General features: G+C 40.4%; 1 protein-coding gene across 6 annotated transcripts in view; it reads left to right on the top strand.

Moving 5' to 3' along the window:
• Positions 1–10,511, top strand: part of APP (amyloid beta precursor protein) — a 323,882-nt gene extending 313,371 nt beyond the window's left edge. For all 6 annotated transcript variants that reach the window (XM_066259113.1, XM_066259112.1, XM_066259111.1 and 3 more), the window contains one exon: positions 9,289–10,511. In XM_066259113.1, the coding sequence (XP_066115210.1) occupies positions 9,289–9,390 (102 nt within the window). In that variant the 3' untranslated portion in view covers positions 9,391–10,511. The remainder of the gene's footprint in view (positions 1–9,288) is intronic.
• The last annotated feature ends 12,584 nt before the right edge of the window (positions 10,512–23,095 follow it).

Raw genomic sequence — 23,095 nt, 5'->3', positions numbered from 1 at the left:
TCAAGATGTTCTGCCTATGATTACTTTATACTTTCATCTGAAATATACTAGTTTCAAGCCATTAGTGCAGTTGTACGAGGTGGCGAGGAGTCCTGCCAGTGACAGTCACAGTTACTGCATGGTAACTTGAGACTGTTTCTCTTCACCAGCCAATCTGTGATTGACATGACTCTGTTGAGCACAGAAGTCGTGGGTTACACCAACACAACAGAGTAAGTTACAAGATTTCAAATATGACTTCTTAGATCATGATACAAAATATTGAAAAATAAAACTTTCAAATAAGTTTTTTTATGCTTTTATAATATAGTTGGGGGCCAGGGAGGGAACCTCACGGTATGTGTAATTTAAAAAACAATTAGAGAAAGTAAATTAACCCATCTTGAGAGCTGCCAAAGTTTTAGAGCTGAAAGAGATTTCAGTGAACAATCAAACTGACCTTCTCAGTTTGTAGCTGTGAGAAGAGGCCCAGACAGAAGCATTTGCCCAGTGTCCAGCTAAGTAGGGCCAAGACCAAAGTATTTATTTTTTTCCATTGTTTTTATCTCCAAAGAATAGTCCAGATATTGCCAGTGAGTTAAATTTCTCACCAACTCCAAGGAAGTGTGCTCCAACCATTCTTGAATCTAGGGGAGCGAGAGCAGTTTAAAATACATTAAATCTGTGGCAAAGCCAGAAACCTCACTGTGTTCAGCACCTCAGCCTCCAGGCTACTTGTTTATGGGAGCTGTTAATGGAGATTGGTTTTGAGTCTGATTTTCTCTGTCCATACGGGTACTGTGCTGAAGAGCAGAGGAATGCATGAACCCAGGGAACTGGTAGCAGAATGTGAAAGAACTGGGTGATTGACAAACGGGAGTGTGAGCACATAAAATCAGCAATGATTTTCATAAATGGCTTTCTGACCTCGTGTCCTTTGAGACAGTGTAAGATTTATTATTACTAGCATCAGTTTATCTCATTTCTACTCAAAACAGTTTTATTTTTCTTTGTTTTTCATTTTAGTTCCAAGTTTGGGCAAATGAAAGGTTTTTTTCATACTGGATTACTTCAAAAGCCTTTTAAAATATCTTCAACATAACTGTGTTTTAATTGCCTTGGACTGATAAATCTATCCAAGAGGCAGCTTCCTTCTTATCAGAGTGCCTGCTCTGGTGCCAGAAACTACATACAGTCAGTCCTCACTTAATGTCATCTATAGTTGAAATGACATATAACAAAATCAACTTTTCTAGCAGGGTAATTGCCATGAATAAGAGGTAAGATCCTGTGGCAGTTCATCAACTTTATACCAGAACAACGTGATTTGAGGACCTGCTGTATTGGTTTGTTCAGGCTGCCCCAGTAAAACCACAGACTGGGGGGCTTAAGCAACAGAAATTCACTTTCTCATGATTCTGGAGGCTGGAAGTCTGAGATCAAGGTGTTGTCAGGTTCGGTTTCTTCTTAGGCCCCTCTCCTAGATGGTTCGTCCGTCCGTGGCCACCCTCAACTTCCAGCATGCCTTCCCTCTGCGTGTCTCTGTCCTAATCTTCCCAGCCTGTAAGGACACCGGTATTATTGGATTAGGGTTTACCCTAATGATCTCAATTAGCCTTAATTACCTCTATAAAGGCTCTGTCTCTAAATACAGTCAGATTGTGAGGTGCTGGCAGTTAGGACTTTAATAGATGAATTTGGGGATGATACAGTTCAGTCCATAACAGCGCCCAGTGGTACTGAGCAGAAAAGAAGGCCTCTCGCCAGGGCTGTCTGCCATGGCTGTGCCTGGGCTTACCAGGAACTGACTTGAAAGGACATATCCTTCGGCCCTCCCCCAGACTAGTGTCACAGACTTTCCAAAAAAGAGTCTGGGAACATGAGTGAGTGAGTGAGTGAATGAATGAATGAATGAATGAATGAATGAATATTTCCAGTTGGACTGGCTTGAGTATGTCGGGACAGAGTACAGTTGTACTTCCCAGGATCAGTGCATGAAGAAGAAATCATGGTGAAGGCATTGGTCTCCCAGAAGTCTCTCATTCTTAGAGTGAGAGATTCTGACATAAGATGACAGAAATGTATTGTAGAAATGAAAATGAGCCTAGTATTTTTAATAATAAAACTGTTACCAGGTAGAAATGAATAGTTGCTAGTTTTTGGGGCTTTTTAAAAATAAGCAATAACACTGAATTAATGATTTGCTTAGCCATGGCCAAAAACTCGTTCTGTGAGCCATACCCACGGTTTTCCAAGGAGACGACTGTGCATTATTTGTGCCTCAAGCAATGCTGGCCCTCTGTCACACTGCTTCCCAAAGGTGCTTCCCACTTTGGTGGCTGTGGAGCTGACTACCCACTGTTGCTCCTGCTTAAATCTAGTCCTGCAAAGCCCACTGACTTCACGTTCTGTTTAGTAACAGATGGGACTTTTCTACACCAGCAGTTTTCAACCAGTGGGTCACAAGAGGCACACTGGTGTACCACAGAATTTTTAAAATACGCAATGCCTGACTATCTCAGGGGCACTGACCTCTTTTCCCTTAGATTGTCAAATAAAAAAATGACAACAGCCAACACAACCATAACCCTCTGGTGTTAGTGCCCTGACTTGAACCATAAATATATAGGTCATGTAATAGAGTTGTATCTTATAGGTCACATCACGTAATAAGGTTGCATCTGATTGGCTAGTTCTTGGTACCAGAAATCCTTTTATACAAATATAGGCACTTGATTTTTTTTTTTTTTTTTTTTTTTACAGAGAGAGAGAGAGAGAAAGAGTCAGAGAGAGGGACAGACAGGAACGGAGAGAGATGAAAAGCATCAATCATTAGTTTTTTGTTGTGACACCTTAGTTGTTCATTGATTGCTTTCTCATATGTGCCTCGACTGTGGGGCTACAGCAGACTGAGTAACCCCTTGCTCAAGCCAGCAATCCTTGGTCCAAGCTGGTGAGCTTTGCTCAAACCAGATGAGCCCATGCTCAAGCTGGAAACCTCAGGGTCTCGAACCTGGATCCTCCGCATCCCAGTCCGACGCTCTATCCACTGTGCCACCACCTGGTCAGTGGATTTTTTAGAAAGTCATTTTGATTTTTTAGAAAGTCATTTTGAAGCAAAGAGAATAGTAGGTAATTACTATTATTATGTAAATAAACTATAATTATACCTATTTTTTTTGTCAGATCAACAAAAAAATGCATTTTTTGGTGTGGCGCAGAATTTTAGTAATTAGTTCATATGTGCCATGAGATGAAAAAGGGTGACAATCACTGTTCTATGTTGATGTCAATTCATAATGGATACTTGAAAATATATATTGTAGCTCTTTCCACTCCTTTTAAATGGAGACTTTGCTTTTAATTTGGGTTGGGGTGGGGGAGGGCTCTAGGACAGATGTTGTGCATGGGTCCAAACTTGCAAAAAGTGGTAAAAAAGCCCCAAAGACCTAATGCACACTATAGTGAACATAGACAATATTGAAATCATCAAACTTGCAAAGAGACTAGACTTTAATTATTCCAGCCACTAAAAAGAAAATTCTCAGCCCTGGTCAGTTGGCTCAGCAGTAGAGCATCTGTACAGCATGTGGAAGTCCCGGATTTGATTCCCAGTCAGGGCACACAGGAAAAGCGCCCATCTTTTTCTCCATTCTTCCCCCTCTCCTTTCTCTCTGTCTCTCTTCCCCTCCCGCAGCCAAGGCTCCATTGGAGCAAAGTTGGCCCAGACGCTGAGGATAGTTCCATGGCCTCCGCCTGAGGCACTAGAATGGCTCAGATTACAGCACAGCAACGCCCAGATGGGCCGAGCATCACCCCCTGGTGGGCATGCCAGGTGGATCCTAGTTGGGTGCATGGGGAGTAAGTCTGTCTGCCTCTCCCTTGGTTCTCACTTTGGAAAAAGAAAAAAAAGAAAATTCTCTAAAATAATAGGCACTAATTATCACCACAATGGTAATCATACTATAGTGCAGGGGTTCCCAAACTTTTTATACAAGGGGCCAGTTCACTGTCCCTCAGACCGTTAGAGGGCTGGACTATAAAAAAAAACTATGAATAAATCCCTATGCACGCTGCACATATCTTATTTTAAAGTAAAAAAACAAAACAGGAATAAATACAATATTTAAAATAAAGAACAAGTAAATTTAAATCAACAAACTGACCAGTATTTCAATGGGAACTATGGGCCTGCTTTTGGCTAATGAGATGGTCAATGTGTGGTTCTATATTTGTCACTGCTAGCTGTAACAAGTGATATGACGCACTTCCGGAGCCGTGACATGTGTGTCCCGCATCACCGGAAGTAGTACTATATGTGAGCAATGCTGTGCTTTGCGGCACCGCCACATACAGTACTCCAGGAGCACAGGATGTGGATGCATCCTGTGCTCCTCTCATTGACCACCAGTGAAAGAGATGCCCCTTCTGGAAGTGTGGCGGGGGCTGGATAAATGGCCTCAGGGGGCCGCATGCAGCCCGTGGGCCGTAGTTTGGGGACCCCTGCTATAGTGCATAAATGTATATGAAATTAACATGTACAACTTAAATTTACATAATGTATTTAAAATATATTTTAATTTTTAAAAATTAAGGAAGAAGGCATAAATATTTGGTTATAGAGTGGAAAACATTTTTCTTTCATAGATATGATAACTGGAACCCCCTCAGTCATCTCATTAATGGTCTAAACAAGAGAGTAGTTTATTTAGCTTTTTGAGTTATGGCAAATGACTTTTTCTGATGAATGTACCATCATACTGGTGACATTATAAAAATACTATGTCCTTAGGCAGTGGTCCCCAACCTTTTTTGGGCCATGGACCGGTTTAATGTCAGAAAATATTTTCACGGACTGGCCTTTAGGGTGGGATGGATAAATGTATCACGTGACTGAGACAAGTGTCAAGAGTGAGTCTTAGACGGATGTATCAGAGGGACTCTGGTCATTTTTTAAAAATAAAACATTGTTCAGACTTAAATATAAATAAAACAGAAATAATGTAAGTTATTTATTCTTTCTCTGCAGACCGGTACCAAATGGCCCATGGACCGGTACCGGTCCACGGCCCAGGGGTTGGGGACCACTGTCCTTAGGGATCTTTTTTTTCTGGCAAAAGTTGACGCCGGGATGGAGGTACCTAGTGGATGCTAATGGTGGTATTGTAGAGCAGTTGGACAGAATGGTCAGGTGAAATGGGACACAAAGGTAAGAAAACATGAGTGTAAACTCCAGGAACAGAAATCAGTAGGTCAGAATAAAACATCAAAAACGATTATGAGGGCATAGCAAAGCGTCCAGAACCTGCCTGGGGAATTACTTGAAGTAGGTGTTAAACATAACTGAGCAACTACTGATCCAGAGATGGGATTAGAAATAAGAAGAGGAACGTGTACACAGTTGAGCAGAAAATCAACACTAGGAAGGATAAATGGAGGCTTGAAAACTTAGTTGCTCTTTGCTTTTGTCTGCCCATGTCATTGCCTCCTGGAATAGAACAGTGTAAGGGTCAAGATTCTGTTGTTGGCTTGGTGCCCGACTTTGGAGAGACACCCATCAACACACATGCTGCTGGTTGCTCTCCAGAATAAAATTCATTGTGGCGCTCATGGGCTGATGGTGCCTACACTGGAGACTGTAATAGAACTATCCACTGGCCTGACCTGTGGTGGCGCAATGGGATAAAGCTGTAGACCTGGAACACTGAGGTCACCAGTTCGAAACTTTGGGCTTGCCTGGTCAAGGCACATATGAAAGTTGATGCTTCCTGCTCCTCCCCCTTCTCTATCTCTCCCCTCTCTCTAAAAATCAATAAATAAAATATTAAAAAAAAAAAGAACTATCCACTGAAGAGACCCAAGGAGAATTGTATCTTTACCTGTGATGTTGAGCTCTGGATTCCTCCAGATACAATGAAGGGGGTAGGTGGCTCCAAAAAGTCAAGGTCAGTGAGAAAGGAGTAAGAAGAGTGTGCAGAAAGAAGTTCTACCCAAGGCTATGTTTAGCACAGGGCAGATCAGGCTGTTTGGGCTCAGCCCTCTACAGTGTGGAGCCAGTTGAAGCCAAGCTGTGGGGCAGTCCTCCGGACCTCAGGGTCTCAGGAAGACTGTATGCCCCTCGTGAGCCAGACAAAGACTTCCCAAATCTCGCTGCTGCCCTCTAGTCGCAGGAGAGGGAATCCTCAGAGGTGGTGGGCTTGTTCCTTTTCATCCCTGCAAGTCATAGCTGTCCCTTCCCCTGTGGACGGGTGGGGATTCTGACCGTAACTGGCACCTGCCTCTCCCAACTCTCCTTTAAGGGACATAATATCAAGGTGCTGGTGCAGAGGCAAGGTCGCAGTGGACTCCCCTTTGCGTGGTGGCCGACACAGAGCTAGAGCTTAGCCCTGAGTGACAGGTCACTGTGCTGTGCTGGAAAGGAAGGCTGCCCTGCCCCCAGCCATCCTCTTCCTTTAGTGGTAGGTTTATCCATGACATGACCCAGCATTTCACTTTTCGCTTTCAAGGGATTGGGGATAAAAAAAGTTACAATCCATGCTCCTTGGGTGCCATTTTGTGAAAGAAAATCTTTTCTTCCTGTAACTTCCAAAGAAGCTCAGGTCTGAGGTCCAGGCCGCCCACAGCAGGAACGATCTGCCCTCCCAGAGGACAGGGGTGGAGAATTAGCACGTGGGAAAGAGGCCATGAAAAGACAGGGAAGTCAGGTGCCCGGCTTGCACACCAGCCTCCAAGCCTCACATTTCTGGCAGGACTCTAATGCAGTTGGCTTTGGATTCTGAAGGGGGCATAAACTATTAAGTTGCCAAGAGTTGCACTCTTGATGAGTGGGGATGACTGTTGACAGCCAGTGCGAGGGCTGAGGTGGCTCCTGGAGGACTGCAGCTATAATATTTCAACAATCAAGCAGCATTACGTTTTTTTTCTGCACTCAGAAACATGGCAGCTTTGTTCTTGATCTCTGCAGCAAGCTTTTTTTTTTTTAACCTCAACAGTCTTTGAAATCTCAGACAAGAGGTGGCACAGAGCAACGAGATGCCCAAGTGTGAACAGCGTACTGTCACAGACGGGAATACAACTGTGATTGTTCCCACAAGGACAGTGATGCTGAGTGTCCGTGTTAGCATTATCATCTGAGGGTCACAGTAATGACAATGGAAAAGCCAGAGTATATTGACAAGTCATTTTTCTGTTTAACTGAGGCATAATTGACATATAACATATTTGTTTTAGGTTTACAACATGATGATTTGATACATGTATATACTACAAAATGATTCTCACAATAAGTGTAGTCAACATCCATCATCTCATCTATAGTTACAAGTTTATTTTGTTGTTAGAACTTTTAAGACCTACTCTTAGCAACTTTCAGATACACAATATCTTGTCAGCATTAGTCACCATGCTGTACATTATATCCCTGTAACTTAGTTATTTTACAACTAGTAGTTTGTACCCTTCATTCATTTCACCCACCCACCCCAACCACCAGACTGTTCTATCTGAGTTTGGGGTTTTTTTTAGATACCACGTATAATTGGTATCATCCAGTTTTGTCTTTGTCTGTCTAACGTATTTCACTTAGCATAATGTCTTCAGAGTCTATCCGTGTTGTTGCAAACGGCAGGATTTCCTTCTTTTTCCTGGTTGAATAATAGTGTGTGTGTGTGTGTGTCACATATTCTGTTATTCATTCATCTATCGACACTTGGGTTTTCATGTCTTGGATATTGTAAATAATACTTCAGTGAACCTGGGGCTGCATATATCTTTTTGACATTGTAAATTCATTTCCTTTGGAGTTGCTGGATTATATGGTGGCTCTATTTTTTCTTTTACTGAGGAACCTCCATACTGTTTTCCATAATCACTGCACCAGTCTTAGGCTAAATTATTCATTAGACAGTGTGGTCTAGTTATGGTGTCATAGCAAGCTCCATCCCTAGACATGGTGTCTTAGCGCCAACACATATGTTCTGGTGTTTTTCCTAGGTTGGGAGGCAACAGGATAGCAGCGTGGGATCAGAACCATGCCAGATTGGGTGTGTCGGTGGTGGGGAAATGCATAAGAAGCCGAATGTCACTTTGCAGCACTCAGCAGTGGGGAGCGGGCCTGCAGGATTCTCCTAGACATTATGTGGGGAGCCCAGTTTCATCGTGTGCAAATAGAAAGATCCCTTGAAGGAAAAACCACCTTCTGCACCCTATGTCCTAACTTTTCTTTGGAAAGCATGGTTCTTCTTCATTCTGATTAAATTTGGGTTGTTTTTCTTCATCTTCCATTGGTTTTTGCAAAAAGAAATTTAAAAAAGAATAACAAAGTGAAGCTTTTATTCATTCAGCAAAGGACTAAGTACTTCTTCTTTTCTGTGCCCCGTGAGAGGCTTCAGCAGATATACTGGACACCGGGACATCCACTCCCCACAGTGTAAGGATGAACACACCTTGCCCAAGGTGCAGACAGCACATCACATGCTTTCACACTGCTCCGTGGTAACAGTGACACTGCTGAAGGGGGCGTTAGAGGGAAGGACAGGACATGACAGGTTCACAATTGCTAGCTTGATCTTAGAGATAAGGCACAGTGTCAACAGAAAGAATGTATTTTTAAACCTTTAGCTGGATGTACTTCTATAGTGTCTTAGTGCTCACTTAAAATAATAATAATAATAATAATAATCTGCACTCTAGAATGGCATGTTACTTGCTATATTTTTTCTTTTTTCTGTGCCAATAAGATCCCCTTTGATGTCCATATATTGTTATTATAATTAAAATATTTTCAGACTTCTCTTCAACACATTCAATTTAGTAAAAACAAAGACAAATTAAAAACGGAAAGATCCACAGTGCAGATTTGAGGTCTCCCAATATGCTGGCCTGAATTTCTCTTTGTGATACTCTTAGATCTTTTTCTATTTTACCACCACACTTTCAAGTTAAGCAGTCTTTCATCGTCATGTTTTTTTGTTTGTTTTTTGGGGTTTTTTGTCTTTTATCTAGCCAACAGGGAAGGGAAAAATAATATTTTCCACACTAGGAGTATGCAGTTACTGTTGAGTTGGGGAAGCAACCAATGAGCACTTCAAAGTTTGAAGCGCCACCTGGTGGAGAGATGGAGCATCTGTGTAACTGGTGGGCACGGGTTCTACTCCAGATGTCAGCGCAGAAGAAAAAAGACAGTGGGTGTTCTGCAATCTTGCAAAAGAAGAATACCATGCTCCTTATCTTCTTATAGCTTCTCCATGTGCACTCTTTAAGGGTTGGGGTTTTCTTTGCAACTCAGTTTTCCTCATGCTTGCTTTTCAGGTTGATGCTGCTGTGACCCCAGAGGAGCGCCACCTCTCCAAGATGCAGCAGAACGGCTATGAAAACCCAACTTACAAGTTCTTTGAGCAGATGCAGAACTAGACCACCGCTGCAGCAGCCTCTGAAGTCGGACAGCAGAACCATTGCTTCACTACCCATCGGTGTTCATTTATAGAATATTGTGGAAAGCAACAAACCCTTCTGTTTTATTACTTACTCATTATCGCCTTTTGACAGCTGTGCTGTAACACAAGTAGATGCCTGAACTTGAATTAATACACAAATCAGTAATGTATTCTCTCTCTTTACGTTTTGGTCTCTACACTACATTATTAATGGGTTTTGTGTACTGTAAAGAATTTAGCTGTATCAAACCTAGTGCATGAATTAGATTCTCTCCTGATTATTTATCATGTAGCCCCTTTAGCCAGCTGTATATTATTCTTGTGGCTTGTGACCCAATTAAGTCCTACTTGAAATATGCTTTAAGAATCGATGGGGGATGCTTCGTGTGAACGTGGGAGTTTAGCTGCTTCTCTTGCCTAATATTCTTGTCCTGATCACTATGCATTTTAAAGTTAAACATTTTTAAGTATTCCAAATGATTTAGAGAATTTTTTCCCCATGATTGCATTTTACTGTACAGATTGCTGCTTCTGCTATATTTGTGATATAGGAATTATGAGGATACATGTTTATTCTTTTGTGCCTGTTTTATGTGCACACATTAGGCATTCGGAATTGAAATTTTTTTGGTCCATGTATCTTTGGATCTTTGATAAAGAAAAGAAACCCTGTTCCTTGTAAGCACTTTCATGAGTGGGGGTGGGCTGGGGGGAAGGATTGCTTTACTGGTCTCAAATTACCAAGAATTGTCCCCAAAAATTTTCTGCAGGATGATTGTACAGTCATTGCTTATGACCATGATAGCTTTCTACACTGTATTATAATAATAAATTAAATAAAATAACACTGGGCAAGAGTTTTCTTTGAAGAATGATAACAGACATTAAATATTCAGAGTAATTGTAGGTGAGGGGAAAGAGGCAGGTTTCGTTCCCTCTAACCACTCTGAAATGTTTATCTGTGATGCCCAAAGATGAAAGAGGAAGGCACAAAATCAGGGAATGGGAACAGCATGCCTGGACACACCCTTCTTCAAGATTTGTCTTCAATTTGTATAAAATGGTGTTTTAATGTAAATAAATACATTCTTGGAGGAGCGCCATTGTGCTGGTGTGAATGATTCCATAGTAACAACCTCTTTATTATTTAGTCATCTAAGACTAGTGAGAAACCTGCTGTACTCTGATATTGGGCATCCGTACCTATTATGTCTTAGTTATAAGTTGAAGATGGATAATTTAGGCCAATGTACAGCCCCTAGTACTAGTAATACACTTCAGAGATCTAACTCAGTTTTTATTCGGTCCAAAGCATTTTGCCGCCGTATGTTGTTCCTCAAGTTTATTTGTGTCTTAGTCTGTTCAGACTGCTCTATCAAAATCTCACTTCATGAATATTTACATATTTTTAACAGACCAGGGAGCTTCTAAACAACCTAAATTTATCTCTCACAGTTCTGGAGACTGGAAGTCGAGGTCAGGGTGCCAGCTCAGCAGGGTAAAGCTCTCCAGGTCGCACACTTATCCTCGTTGTAAAAGGGAAGGGAGCCTTCTGGAGCTTTTACAAGCCACTAACCCTATTCATTTAGGATGTCACCCCCAAAGGCCCCACCTATTGCCATTGCATTAGGCATTAGGATCTCAGTATAGAAGTTTGGGGGGCACACAAACATTTAGACAGACCATAACAGTCCATATAAGATAGGGAAAATACCAAGAACATAAAAAATTAAGACGATAGATAACCAGTTTTCTATAAAACATTTCTGAACCCTGGCACTATAGACATTAGAGAATAACTCCTTATTGGGGGTCATGGTGGTTTTTCTGTGTACTCTAAGATGTTGAGCACATTCTCTGTCCTCAACCCACTAGATACCAGTAGCACCTCACGGTTATGATAATCAAAAATATCTTCAGACATTACCAGATATCCAATGTCCCATAGAGGGGCAAAATCACCCCTGTTTAAGAACCACAGTGTTCTGTATCTATTTTAAAACAAAGTCACAATTACGTGATTTTTGTGTGTGTGTGACAGAAAGAGAGAGATAGACGGGAAGGGAAAGAGATGAGAAGCATCAATTCTTTGTTGTGGCTCCTTAGTCTCCTTAGTTGTTCATTGATTGCTTTCTCATATGTGCCCTGATTGGGAGAGGGGGGGTTTCAGCAGAGCAAGTGACTCCTTGCTCAAGCCAGTGACCTTGGAGTTATGAACCTAGGTCCTCCACATCCCAGTCCAACACTATCCACTGCACCACCGCCTTGTCAGGCTACATGATTTTTAAATGGAGAACCTATTTAACCGTTATTTTAAAAGCCTGAAAACATACCATATTTGCACATGTATAAGACGCACAGTTTCCAGACAAATTTGGGGTCTAAAAACTGGGTGCGTCATACAGTGGTTGTCGGGTTTTTTACTTACATTCCCGCTTTTTTCCTGTGGATGAGGAGCCGTATGAATTTTATGATGAATAAAACTTGATTCACTCAGAGGGTGAGGCGGCTGGCCTGATATCCTGGTCTGCGTGCACGGAGAGTGGGCAAGAGATTCCTCCCAGCACCTCAGGAGTGGGAGCCCGTGTTATCCCACAGAGGGGCAGAGTCAGAGGCCTTTGTGTGGGCCAAAAGCGGAATCTTGGGCTGCCCCAGCGCCCTGAAAAAGCCGCGCACGGGGAGGGAGTGAGAGCCAATTCCAACGCTGGAACTTTTCCGTGTGGGTGGGGGTTTCACTCAGAGGATGAGGCGACCGGCCTGATATCCTGGTCTGCGCACGCAGATAGCGAGAGATTCCTCCAAGTGCCTTGGCAGTGGGCGCCCATGTTATCCCACAGAGGGGCAGAGTCAGAGGCCTTTGTGTGGCCCAAAAGCGGAATCTCCAGACCGCCCCAGCGCCCTAAAAAAGCTGTGCACGGGGAGGGAGCGAGAGCCAATTCCAACGCTGGAACTTTTCCATATGGGAGGAGGTTTCACTCAGAGTGTGAGACTGCTGGCTTGATATCCTGGTCTGCGTGTGCAGATAGTGAGCAAGAGTTTCCTCCAAGCACCCCAGGAGAGGGCGCCTGCCCGTGTTACTGGACAGAGTGGCAGAGCCAGAGGTCTTTGAGTGGGTGGAAGCCCCGCCTGATTATGCTAGCAGATCTGACTGACTGAGCCTTACCCAAAGCCCAGTGCTGAGTGGGAATAGAGTGGGGAGTTGCCAGCTCTTTGAGCCTTACTATCCAGGCAGAGGCAGCAGCAACCCCATAGTTGGATTATCAGGCTACTAATTGAGGAAGGAAAGACTAGGAGAGAGGCTCCAGGAACATGGACTCTCTCACTGTCAGAGCCTATAAATGCTAATGAGCCTCGACTGCCAACGAGACTGAAGCACAATACATGACATCACCATAGAGACTTATCAACTGCAAACCTCTACCTGAGCGTGCCAAAGGGGCAGAACCCGGGGTACAGACTCACTGACCAGGGAGAGGGAGAGAAAAGAAAAAGCAAGAAGATAACCTCTCAAAATCAAGAATAATCCGCAGACTTTATAACCTATCCCATTTTATTATATTTGTTCGTTTGTTTCTCTTATCTTCATTCTTGATTTTTTTTCCCTCCTCCAATTTGGTCATTTAACTCTCTGCCAGTCTTACTCTCTCCTCTCCTTGAATTACACTAACCATAAGTGTTACATCTCCCATTATCTTTTCTTTCCTCTTCCTTTCTCTCTATGAGGGTTGCACTCCAAAACCCTTAACTCTCTCTCTCTCTCCTCATTTTTCTTTTTTCTTCTTTTAGTGTTTCCCTCATTTTTTTTTCCTCTCTCTCTCTTTCTTTTCTCCCTTTATATTAGTTTCTTCCTTTATCCTTTACGTCTCCTCTCATTCAAACCTCAATAACAAACAAATTATCTTATCTGGGACTCAAACTTATGTTTGTGGCATTTTGGGGGGGTTTTACTTCACCTTTTTACCTCACTAGCAGTGCTCCCATCCCTGGCTCTCCATTTTATCTAGTTCTTGTTCCACTAAATACAGTAGTAACTTTTTAATTTATTCCCCCATTTTCCTGTTTCCCTCTTATTCCTCTCATCATAATTCTTAGTCAACCAACACTTAAAAGCAAATCATTTTTTTTTGACATGCACTTTTTCTTTTTTTTTAAAAAAAACTATTTTTATTATTTATTCATTTTAGAGAGGAGAGGGAGAGACAGAGGAGAGACAGAGAAGGAGAAAGGGGGAGGAGCTGGAAGCATCAACTCCCATATGTGCCTTGACCAGGCAAGCCCAGGGTTTCGAACCGGCAACCTCAGCATTTCCAGGTCGACGCTTTATCCACTGCACCACCACAGGTCAGGCAAAGCAAATCATCTTATTCTTGACCCAAATTTTTTCCTTATTTGCTTTTTGTGGGTATATACCCCCCTTTTTTTGTTTTTTGTTTGTTTGTTTTTTGTTTTCTGCCCCTTTATTACTTCTCCCCAATTCAGTCCCTCCATTACAGGCATTGTTTGTTCTATTTAGTACAATATAATTCACAGTTCACCACAAGATTTTCTCAAAGCAGAGGGGAGAGGAGAGGAGAGAAAAAAGGGGGGGAATAATTTCCTTTTTTTAATTTTTCTTTTATTTTATTTTTCTTTATTTAATTATTAATTTTTAAAAAAACTTCAATTTTTTAACTTTTTATTCTTTATTAAATCTCATTAATACTATCAACAAAACCACCCTCAGATGCCATTAAGGAAGAGAAAATTGAATATCATGGATACAAAAGAAAGAGAGGTAACACAGATAGATGAGGAAAAATCTATGAAGAAAAAATTTAATATATTGGAAACCTTGGAGTTAAATGACAGAATTTAAAATAGAAATCCTAAAAGTACTCAGAGATATACAAGAAAACACAGAAAGGAAATTTAGGGAGCTCAGAAAACAACTCAATGAACACAAAGAATATATTTCCAAGGAAATTGAAACTATACAAACAAATCAAACAGAGATGAAAAACTCAATTCATGAGCTGAAAAACAAGGTAACAAGCTTAGCTAATAGAACAGGCCAGATAGAAGGTAGGACTACTGAAATAGAAGACAAGCAATTTGAGGTACAACAGAGAGAAGAAGAAAGAGACTCAAAAATTTAAAAAAATGAGATAGCCCTACAGGAATTATCTGACTCTACCAAAAAGAATAACATAAGAATAATAGGTATATCAGAGGGAGAAGAGAGAGAAAATGGAATGGAGAACATACTCAAACAAATAATAGATGAGAACTTCCCAAGCCTGTGGAAAGAACTAAAGACTCAAATTCAAGAAGCAAACACAACTCCAAGTTTTCTTAACCCCAACAAACCTACTCCAAGGCACATCATAATGAAATTGGCACAAACCAACGGCAAAGAAAAAATTCTCAAGGCAGCCAGGGAAAAGAAGAATACAACATATAAAGGAAGGCCCATTAGATTATCATCCGATTTCTCGACAGAAACTCTACAAGCTAGAAGAGAGTGGACCCCAATATTTAAAGTCCTGAAAGAGAGGAACTTTCAGCCACAAATACTATACCCATCAAAGCTATCCTTCAAATATGAAGGAGAAATAAAAACATTCACAGATACAGAAAAGATGAGGGAATTTATCATCATAAAACCACCACTCCAGGAATTACTAAAGGGGGTTCTCCAATCAGATACAAAGAAAAAAAAAAAACCAAAGCCACAAGTAAAAGCTTCAAGAAGAACACAATAAAACCAAATTTAAACTGTGACAACAACAAAAAGAAAGGGAGGGGGGAGAGGATGGAGATTAACAGTAGCAAAGGATGATGGAGTGCAAAAGTACTCACAAAATAGTGCACTACAATGAACAGGGTAGGAACGCTTTTCATTACTTAAAAGTAACCACCATTAAAAAAACCACCACAGAAGTACATGATTTAAAAAAGATAGAAACAGAGGAAAGATGTGTGGAATACAACCAAATAAAAACAAAAGATAAAAAAATGAAAGAGAAGGATCAAACAAGACACAAAACTAACAGAAAGCAATCTATAAAATGGCATTAGGGAACTCACAAGTATCAATAATTACACTAAATGTAAATGGATTAAACTCACCAATAAAAAGGCACAGAGTAGCAGAATGGATTAAAAAAGAAAATCCAACTGTATGCTGCCTACAAGAAACTCATCTAAGTAACAAGGATAAAAACAAATTCAAAGTGAAAGGCTGGAAAACAATACTCCAAGCAAATAACATCCAAAAAAAAAAAAGCAGGCATAGCAATACTCATCTGATAATGCTGACTACAAGACAGCAAAAGTATTCAGGGACAAAAATGGCCATTTCATAATGGCTAAGGGGACACTGAATCAAGAAGACATAATAATTCTTAATATATATGCACCAAACCAAGGAGCACCAAAATATATAAGACAGATACTTATTGACCTTAAAACAAAAACTGACAAAAATACAATCATACTTGGAGACCTCAAAACACTGCTGACAGCTCTAGATCGGTCATCCAAACAGAGAATCAACAAAGACATAGTGGCCTTAAACAAAACACTAGAGCACCTGGATATGATAGACATCTACAGGACATTTCATCCCAAAGTGACTGAGTATACATTTTTCTCCAGTGTACATGGATCATTCTCAAGAACTGATCATATGTTGGGCCACAAAAACAACATCAGCAAATTCAGAAAAATCGAAGTTGTACCAAGCATATTTTCTGATCATAAAGCCTTGAAACTAGAATTCAACTGCAAAAAAAAAGGAAAAAAATCCCACAAAAATGTGGAAACTAAACAACATACTTTTAAAAAATGAATGGGTCAAAGAAGAAATAAGTGCAGAGATCAAAAGATATATACAGACAAATGAAAATGACAATACGACATATCAGAATCTATGGGATGCAGCAAAAGCAGTGATAAGAGGGAAGTTCATATCACTTCAGGCCTATATGAACAAACAAGAGAGAGCCCAAGTGAACCAATTAACTTCACACCTTAAGGAACTAGAAAAAGAAGAACAAAGACAACCCAAAACCAGCCAAAAAAAGGAGATAATAAAAATCAGAGCAGAAATAAATGAAATAGAGAACAGAAAAACCATAGAAAAAATTAATAGAACAAGGAGCTGGTTTCTTGAAAAGATCAACAAAATTGAAAAACCCTTGGCAAGACTTAACAAGGAAAAAAGAGAAGGAACTCATATAAACAAAATCCAAAATGAAAGAGAAGAAATCACCACGGACACCGTAGATATACAAAGAATTATTGTAGAATACTATGAAAAACTTTATGCCACTAAATTCAACAACCTAGAAGAAATGGATAAATTCCTAGAAAAATACAACCTTCCTAGACTGAGTCAAGAAGAAGCAGAAAGCCTAAACAGACCTATTAGTAGAGAAGAAATAGAAAAAACCATTAAAAACCTCCCCAAAAATAAAAGTCCAGGCCCTGACGGCTATACCAGCGAATTTTATCAAACATTCAAAGAAAACTTGGTTCCTATTCTACTCAAACTGTTCCAAAAAATTGAAGAAGAAGCAATACTTCCAAACACATTTTATGAGGCCAACATAACCCTCATACCAAAACCAGGCAAGGATGGCACAAAAAAAGAAAACTACAGACCAATATCTCTAATGAATACAGATGCTAAAATACTAAACAAAATACTAGCAAATCAAATACAACAACATATTAAAAAAATAATACATCATGATCAAGTGGGATTCATCCCAGAATCTCAAGGATGGTTCAACATATGTAAAACGGTTAATGTAATACACCATATCAACAAAACAAAGAACAAAATCCACATGATCTTATCAATAGATGCAGAAAAGGCTTTTGATAAAAATACAACACAACTTTATGTTTAAGACTCTCAACAAAATGGGTATAGAAGGAAAATATCTCAACATGATAAAGGCCATATATGATAAACCATCAGCTAACATCATATTAAATGACACAAAACTGAAGGCTTTCCCCTTTAAATCAGGAACAAGACAGGGTTGTCCACTCTCTCCACTCTTATTTAATGTGGTGCTAGAGGTTCTAGCCAGAGCAATCAGACAAGACAAAGAAATAAAAGGCATCCATATCGGAAAAGAAGAAGTAAAGGTATCACTTTTTGCAGATGATATGATCCTATACATCAAAAACCCCAAAGAATCCACAAAAAGACTTCTAGAAACAATAAGCCCATACAGTAAGGTCGCAGGATACAAAATTAACATACAGAAGTCAATAGCCTTTCTATCGATATATGCCAACAATGAAACATTTTAGAACAAACTCAAAAAAATAATCCCCTTCATGATTGCAACAAAAAAAATAAAATACTTAGGAATAAACATAACAAAGAATGTAAAGGACTTATATAATGAAAACTATAAACCATTGTTAAGGGAAATCAAAAAAGATATAATGAGATGGAAGAATATTCCTTGTTCTTGGTTAGGAAGAATAAATATAATCAAGATGGCTATATTACCCAAAGCAATATACAAATTTAATGCAATTCCCATCAAAATTCCAATGACATTTTTTTAAAAAATGGAGCAAAAAATCATCAGATTTATATGGAACTATAAAAAACCCCGAATAGCCAAAGCAATTCTAAAGAAAAAGAATGAAGCTGGGGGCATTACAATACCTGACTTCAAACTATATTATAGGGCCACGACAATTAAAACAGCATGGTATTGGCAGAAAATAGACACTCAGACCAATGGAACAGAATAGAAAACCCAGAAATAAAACCACATATATATAGTCAAATAATTTTTGATAAAGGGGCCAACAACACACAATGGAGAAAAGAAAGCCTCTTCAATAAATGGTGCTGGAAAAACTGGAAAGCCACATGCAAAAGAATGAAACTGGACTACAGTTTGTCCCCCTGTACTAAAATTAAGTCAAAATGGATCAAAGATCTAAACATAAGACCTGAAACAATAAAGTACATAGAAGAAGACATAGGTACTAAACTCATGGACCTGGGTTTTAAAGAGCATTTTATGAATTTGACTCCAAAGGCAAGAGAAGTGAAGGCAAAAATTAATGAATGGGACTACATCAGACTAAGAAGTTTTTGCTCAGCAAGAGAAACTGATAACAAAATAAACAGACAGCCAACTAAATGGGAAATGATATTTTCAAACAACAGCTCAGATAAGGGCCTAATATCCAAAATATACAAAGAACTCATAAAACTCAACAACAAACAATCCAATAAAAAAAATGGGAAGAGGACATGAACAGACACTTCTCTCAGGAAGAAATACAAATGGCCATTAGATATATGAAAAGATGCTCATCTTCTTTAGTTATTAGAGAAATGCAAATCAAAACTGCAATGAGATACCACCTCACACCTGTTAGATTAGCTATTATTAACAAGACAGGTAATAGCAAATGTTGGGGAGGCTGTGGAGAAAAAGGAACTCTCATACACTGTTGGTGGGAATGTAAAGCAGTACAACCATTATGGAAGAAAGTATGGTGGTTCCTCAAAAAACTGCAAATAGAACTACCTTATGACCCAGCAATCCCTCTACTGGGTATATACCCCCAAAACTCAGAAACATTGATACGTAAAGACACATGCAGCCCCATGTTCATTGCAGCATTGTTCACAGTGGCCAGGACATGGAAACAACCAAAAAGCTCATCAATAGATGACTGGATAAAGAAGATGTGGCACATATACACTATGGAATACTACTCGGCCATAAGAAATGATGACATTAGATCATTTACAGCAAAATGGTGGGATCTTTTTTTTTTTTTTTTTTTTTTTCCCTGAAGCTGGAAACGGGGAGAGACAGACAGACTCCCGCATGCGCCTGACCGGGATCCACCCGGCACACCCACCAGGGGGCGATGCTCCGCCCCTCCGGGGCGTCGCTTTGTTGTGACCAGAGCCACTCTAGCGCCTGGGGCAGAGGCCAAGGGGCCATCCCCAGCGCCCGGGCCATCTTTGCTCCAATGGAGCCTCAGCTGCAGGAGGGGAAGAGAGAGACAGAGAGGAAGGAGAGGGGGAGGGGTGGAGAAGCAGATGGGCGCTTCTCCTGTGTGCCCTGGCCGGGAATTGTACCTGGGACTTCTGCACGCTAGGCCGATGCTCTACCTCTGAGCCAACCGGCCAGGGCTAAAATGGTGGGATCTTGATAACATTATACGAAGTGAAATAAGTAAATCAGAAAAAAGCAGGAACTGCATTATTCCATACATAGGTGGGACATAAAAGTGAAACTAAGAGACATTGATAAGAGAGTGGTGGTTCCGGGGGGAGGGGGAGAGGGAAAGGGGGAGGAGGAGGGGCACAAAGAAAACTAGATAGAAGGTGACAGAGAACAATCTGACTTTGGGTGATGGGTATGCAACATAATTGAATGACAAGATAACCTGGACATATTATCTTTGAATATATGCATCCTGATTTATTGATGTTGCCCCATTAAAAAAATAAAATAAAATAAAATAAAATAAAAATCTTGAGTTTAATAACTTTATGTAATACAATTTTCTTTCAAATTTTGGCCCTAAAATTAAGGCATGTCTTATACATGGGGAAGTGCGATACCCTCAGTGTTTCTGCAGTGTTGTGCCTGGTATCTGGTGAACAAGAGGATCAGCCAGCAGCACATTTTAGCTTTATTTTTATTTATTTTTATTTCTGTAAAGATTTTATTTATTGATTTTAGAGAGGAGAGAAAGAAAGACATGGAGGAGGAGCGGAAAGCATCAGCTCATAGTTGTTTCTTATATGTGCTTTGACTGGGCAAACTCAGGGTTTTGAACCAGCAACTTCAGCATTCCAGGTTAACGCTTTAGCTATTGTGCCACCACGGGTCAGACTTTTTTTTTCTTTATAAATTAAATTTAATGGGGTGCATTGATCCATAGGAACACATAAGTTTCAGGTGTACATCTCCATGGCATGTGGACTATTCATGGCATCATGTGCCCAACCACCAAAAGTCAAACCACTTTCCGTCAGCATATATTTGGCCCCCTTTACTACCCTCCTCCCCACCCTCCTCACATTTTAGCTTTAGAGTGCAATCTTTCAAACCAAAACACTAAGTGCAAAAAGTTGAACAAAATTGTTTTATCATATCACTATGCACAATGAACAGGTTCAGTGAAAACATATCTGAGTATGTCCTGTCTTTCTGAGAACAAAATTGTCCTCTCGCTTACGTAGCATGTTCTGTGAAGATGTATAACACACAACAGATTATATGTATAAATTACAGCTCCATTTTGCCTGACCCAAAGAGAGGTAAATGACAGGCTAACACTAACCTTGATAAAACTGTATTTTCGCCTGACCAGGCAGTGACGCAGTGGATAGAGTGTCGAACTGGGATGTGGAGGATCTAGGTTCGAGACCCCGAAGTCACCAGCTTGAGCACGGGCTCATCCAGTTTGAGCAAAGCTTACCAGCTTGGACCCAAGGTGGCTGGCTTGAGCAAGGGGTTACTCAGTCTGCTGTAGTCCCCCTGATTAAGGCACATATGAGAAAGCAATCAATGAACAACTAAGGTGTCACAATGAAAAATTAATGATTGATGCTTCTCATCTCTCTCCGTTCCTGTCTGTCCCTATCTATCCCTCTCTCTGACTCTCTGTTTCTGTAAAACAAAAAACAACTGTATTTTCAACTAATGAAATGAAATCCAACTTTCCCAAACACAGGATGTTTTTCCCAGGAACATTCCAGGAACTGCAAGTGTAGCCTTGATCATTAATGACAAATATTTTAAAGCACACATAGATCAGAATTATGAAAAGAAAAGGTAATGCCTTATAATCTTGGTTCTCAAATTGAAGTATATTGAAAGGATTGTCCAGAGGATTAATCAATGGGTAATTTACACCAGTGGTCCCCAACCTCCGGGCCGCGAACCGGTACTGGTCCATGGGCCATTTGGTACCGGTCCGCAGAGAAAGAATAAATAACTTATATTATTTCTGTTTTATTTATATTTAAGTCTGAACGATGTTTTATTTTTTTAAAATGACCAGATTCCCTCTGTTACATCTAAGACTCACTCTTGACACTTGTCTCAGTCACGTGATACATTTATCCATCCCACCCTAAAGGCCAGTCCGTGAAAATATTTTCTGACATTAAACCGCTCCGTGGCCCAAAAAAGGTTGGGGACCACTAATTTACACAAAACCAACATGTTACTAAATAGAATAGTAGTAGTAGTTGCCCAAGCCAAGGACGAATGAGATTTTGGAGTTTGGCGTGGTCAACCTGATGGGCGAGGCATGGCATCTCAATACAGTTTTAATTTGTATTTATTGTAAGTACAGTTGGGTACTCTTTCATATGTTCAAGGGCCATTTTACACCTCTGAATTTCCATTTGTGTCTTTAGCTCTGGACTTGAAGTTTATTTTTCTATCAGGATTGCAGCCACCTACTGCCTACTGTTTCCATTTGCCTGATGAATCTTTGTCCACCCCTTTATCTTCAGTTTTGCGTTTTAAGTGTCTCTGTCTTGTATAAGTAAAGAGCTGTGTGTTCGCTCTATGAGCCAATTTGAAAACCTTTTACTAGGCAAGTTAGACCCATTCAGTTTTACGATATGACTGCTATGTTTACTCTCCACTCTGCCATATCTCATGTCTTAATTACTGAGCGCATTACATTTACTGTGTCTCTGTAGGGAGTGGAGAGCTCTTGGCATGTACACATGTGCATATATGGGTCTGTGTGTATTTTATAGGAAGCTTTGTATTTTCACTCTACTTTTGTACTAATGCTTTTTGTAGTTCTCTTAACCTATTTTTTCTTTACCTTTTCCTGTCCTTTCTAAATGATGTTCTTTGACTCTCCTACGTCCCTACATAACACTGTTTGTTGTCACTCTACTTTCCCCATTTCCTCTCTCTTCTCCCATTTGCTCTACATGAATATTTACTTGTTTTTTTTCCAACCTAGCAACGCACCCTCTGGCAGGCTATGCTCTCCAGTCCAGTAAGCGGAGCCAAGGGCTGGTGGGCCCTTTGTCGCCAGGCGGCTTTGGTTGGAGGAAGCTTGTCCCTGGCCAAGCCCCGAGGGACAGTATCCCTGCCGCTCTGGCAAATTCAAAACTGATTTTCTCTCCCTTGAAACTTGAAGGGCAGCTTGTTTTTCCTGAAGTTTCTTTAAAATGCTGCTCCATGCCCTGGCTGGATGGCTCAGCTGGTTTGGAGCCTCGTCCTAAAGCACAGAGGTTGCCTGTTCGATTCCTGCCTGGTCCAGGGCACATACAGGAGCAGGTCAATGTTCCTGTCTCTCCCCCCCCCCCAAATCAATACAATAAACATCTTTTAAAAATAAAATATTTTTAAAATAAAAAATAAAATGCTGCTCCATGCTGTTTCCTTGCTTTGTTATATTATTTTTGAGAAGTCTGGAACCAGTCTAATTCTCTCTTTTTTTGGTACAATTTTTCATTTTTAACCTGGAGAATTTATGAGGTTTTTTTTTTCCCTGTAGCTTTAAAGTCAAATCATTTTACCAAGCTATCTCTCAGAGTTGATTATTCATGGTCAATTTTCCTAAGTCCTCCCCCCTTCCCGAGCCCTTTCAATGTGTAGAGTCAGTTTATTTATTTCCAGAACTTTCTCTTGGATTTGAATGGTATATTTTGTTCATTA

Source organism: Saccopteryx bilineata, chromosome 2 (assembly GCF_036850765.1).
Source record: "Saccopteryx bilineata isolate mSacBil1 chromosome 2, mSacBil1_pri_phased_curated, whole genome shotgun sequence".
NCBI classification, from domain to species: domain Eukaryota; kingdom Metazoa; phylum Chordata; class Mammalia; order Chiroptera; family Emballonuridae; genus Saccopteryx; species Saccopteryx bilineata.
Note: the sequence above shows the minus strand (reverse complement) of the source record. Positions and strands in the feature narration are given on the sequence as shown.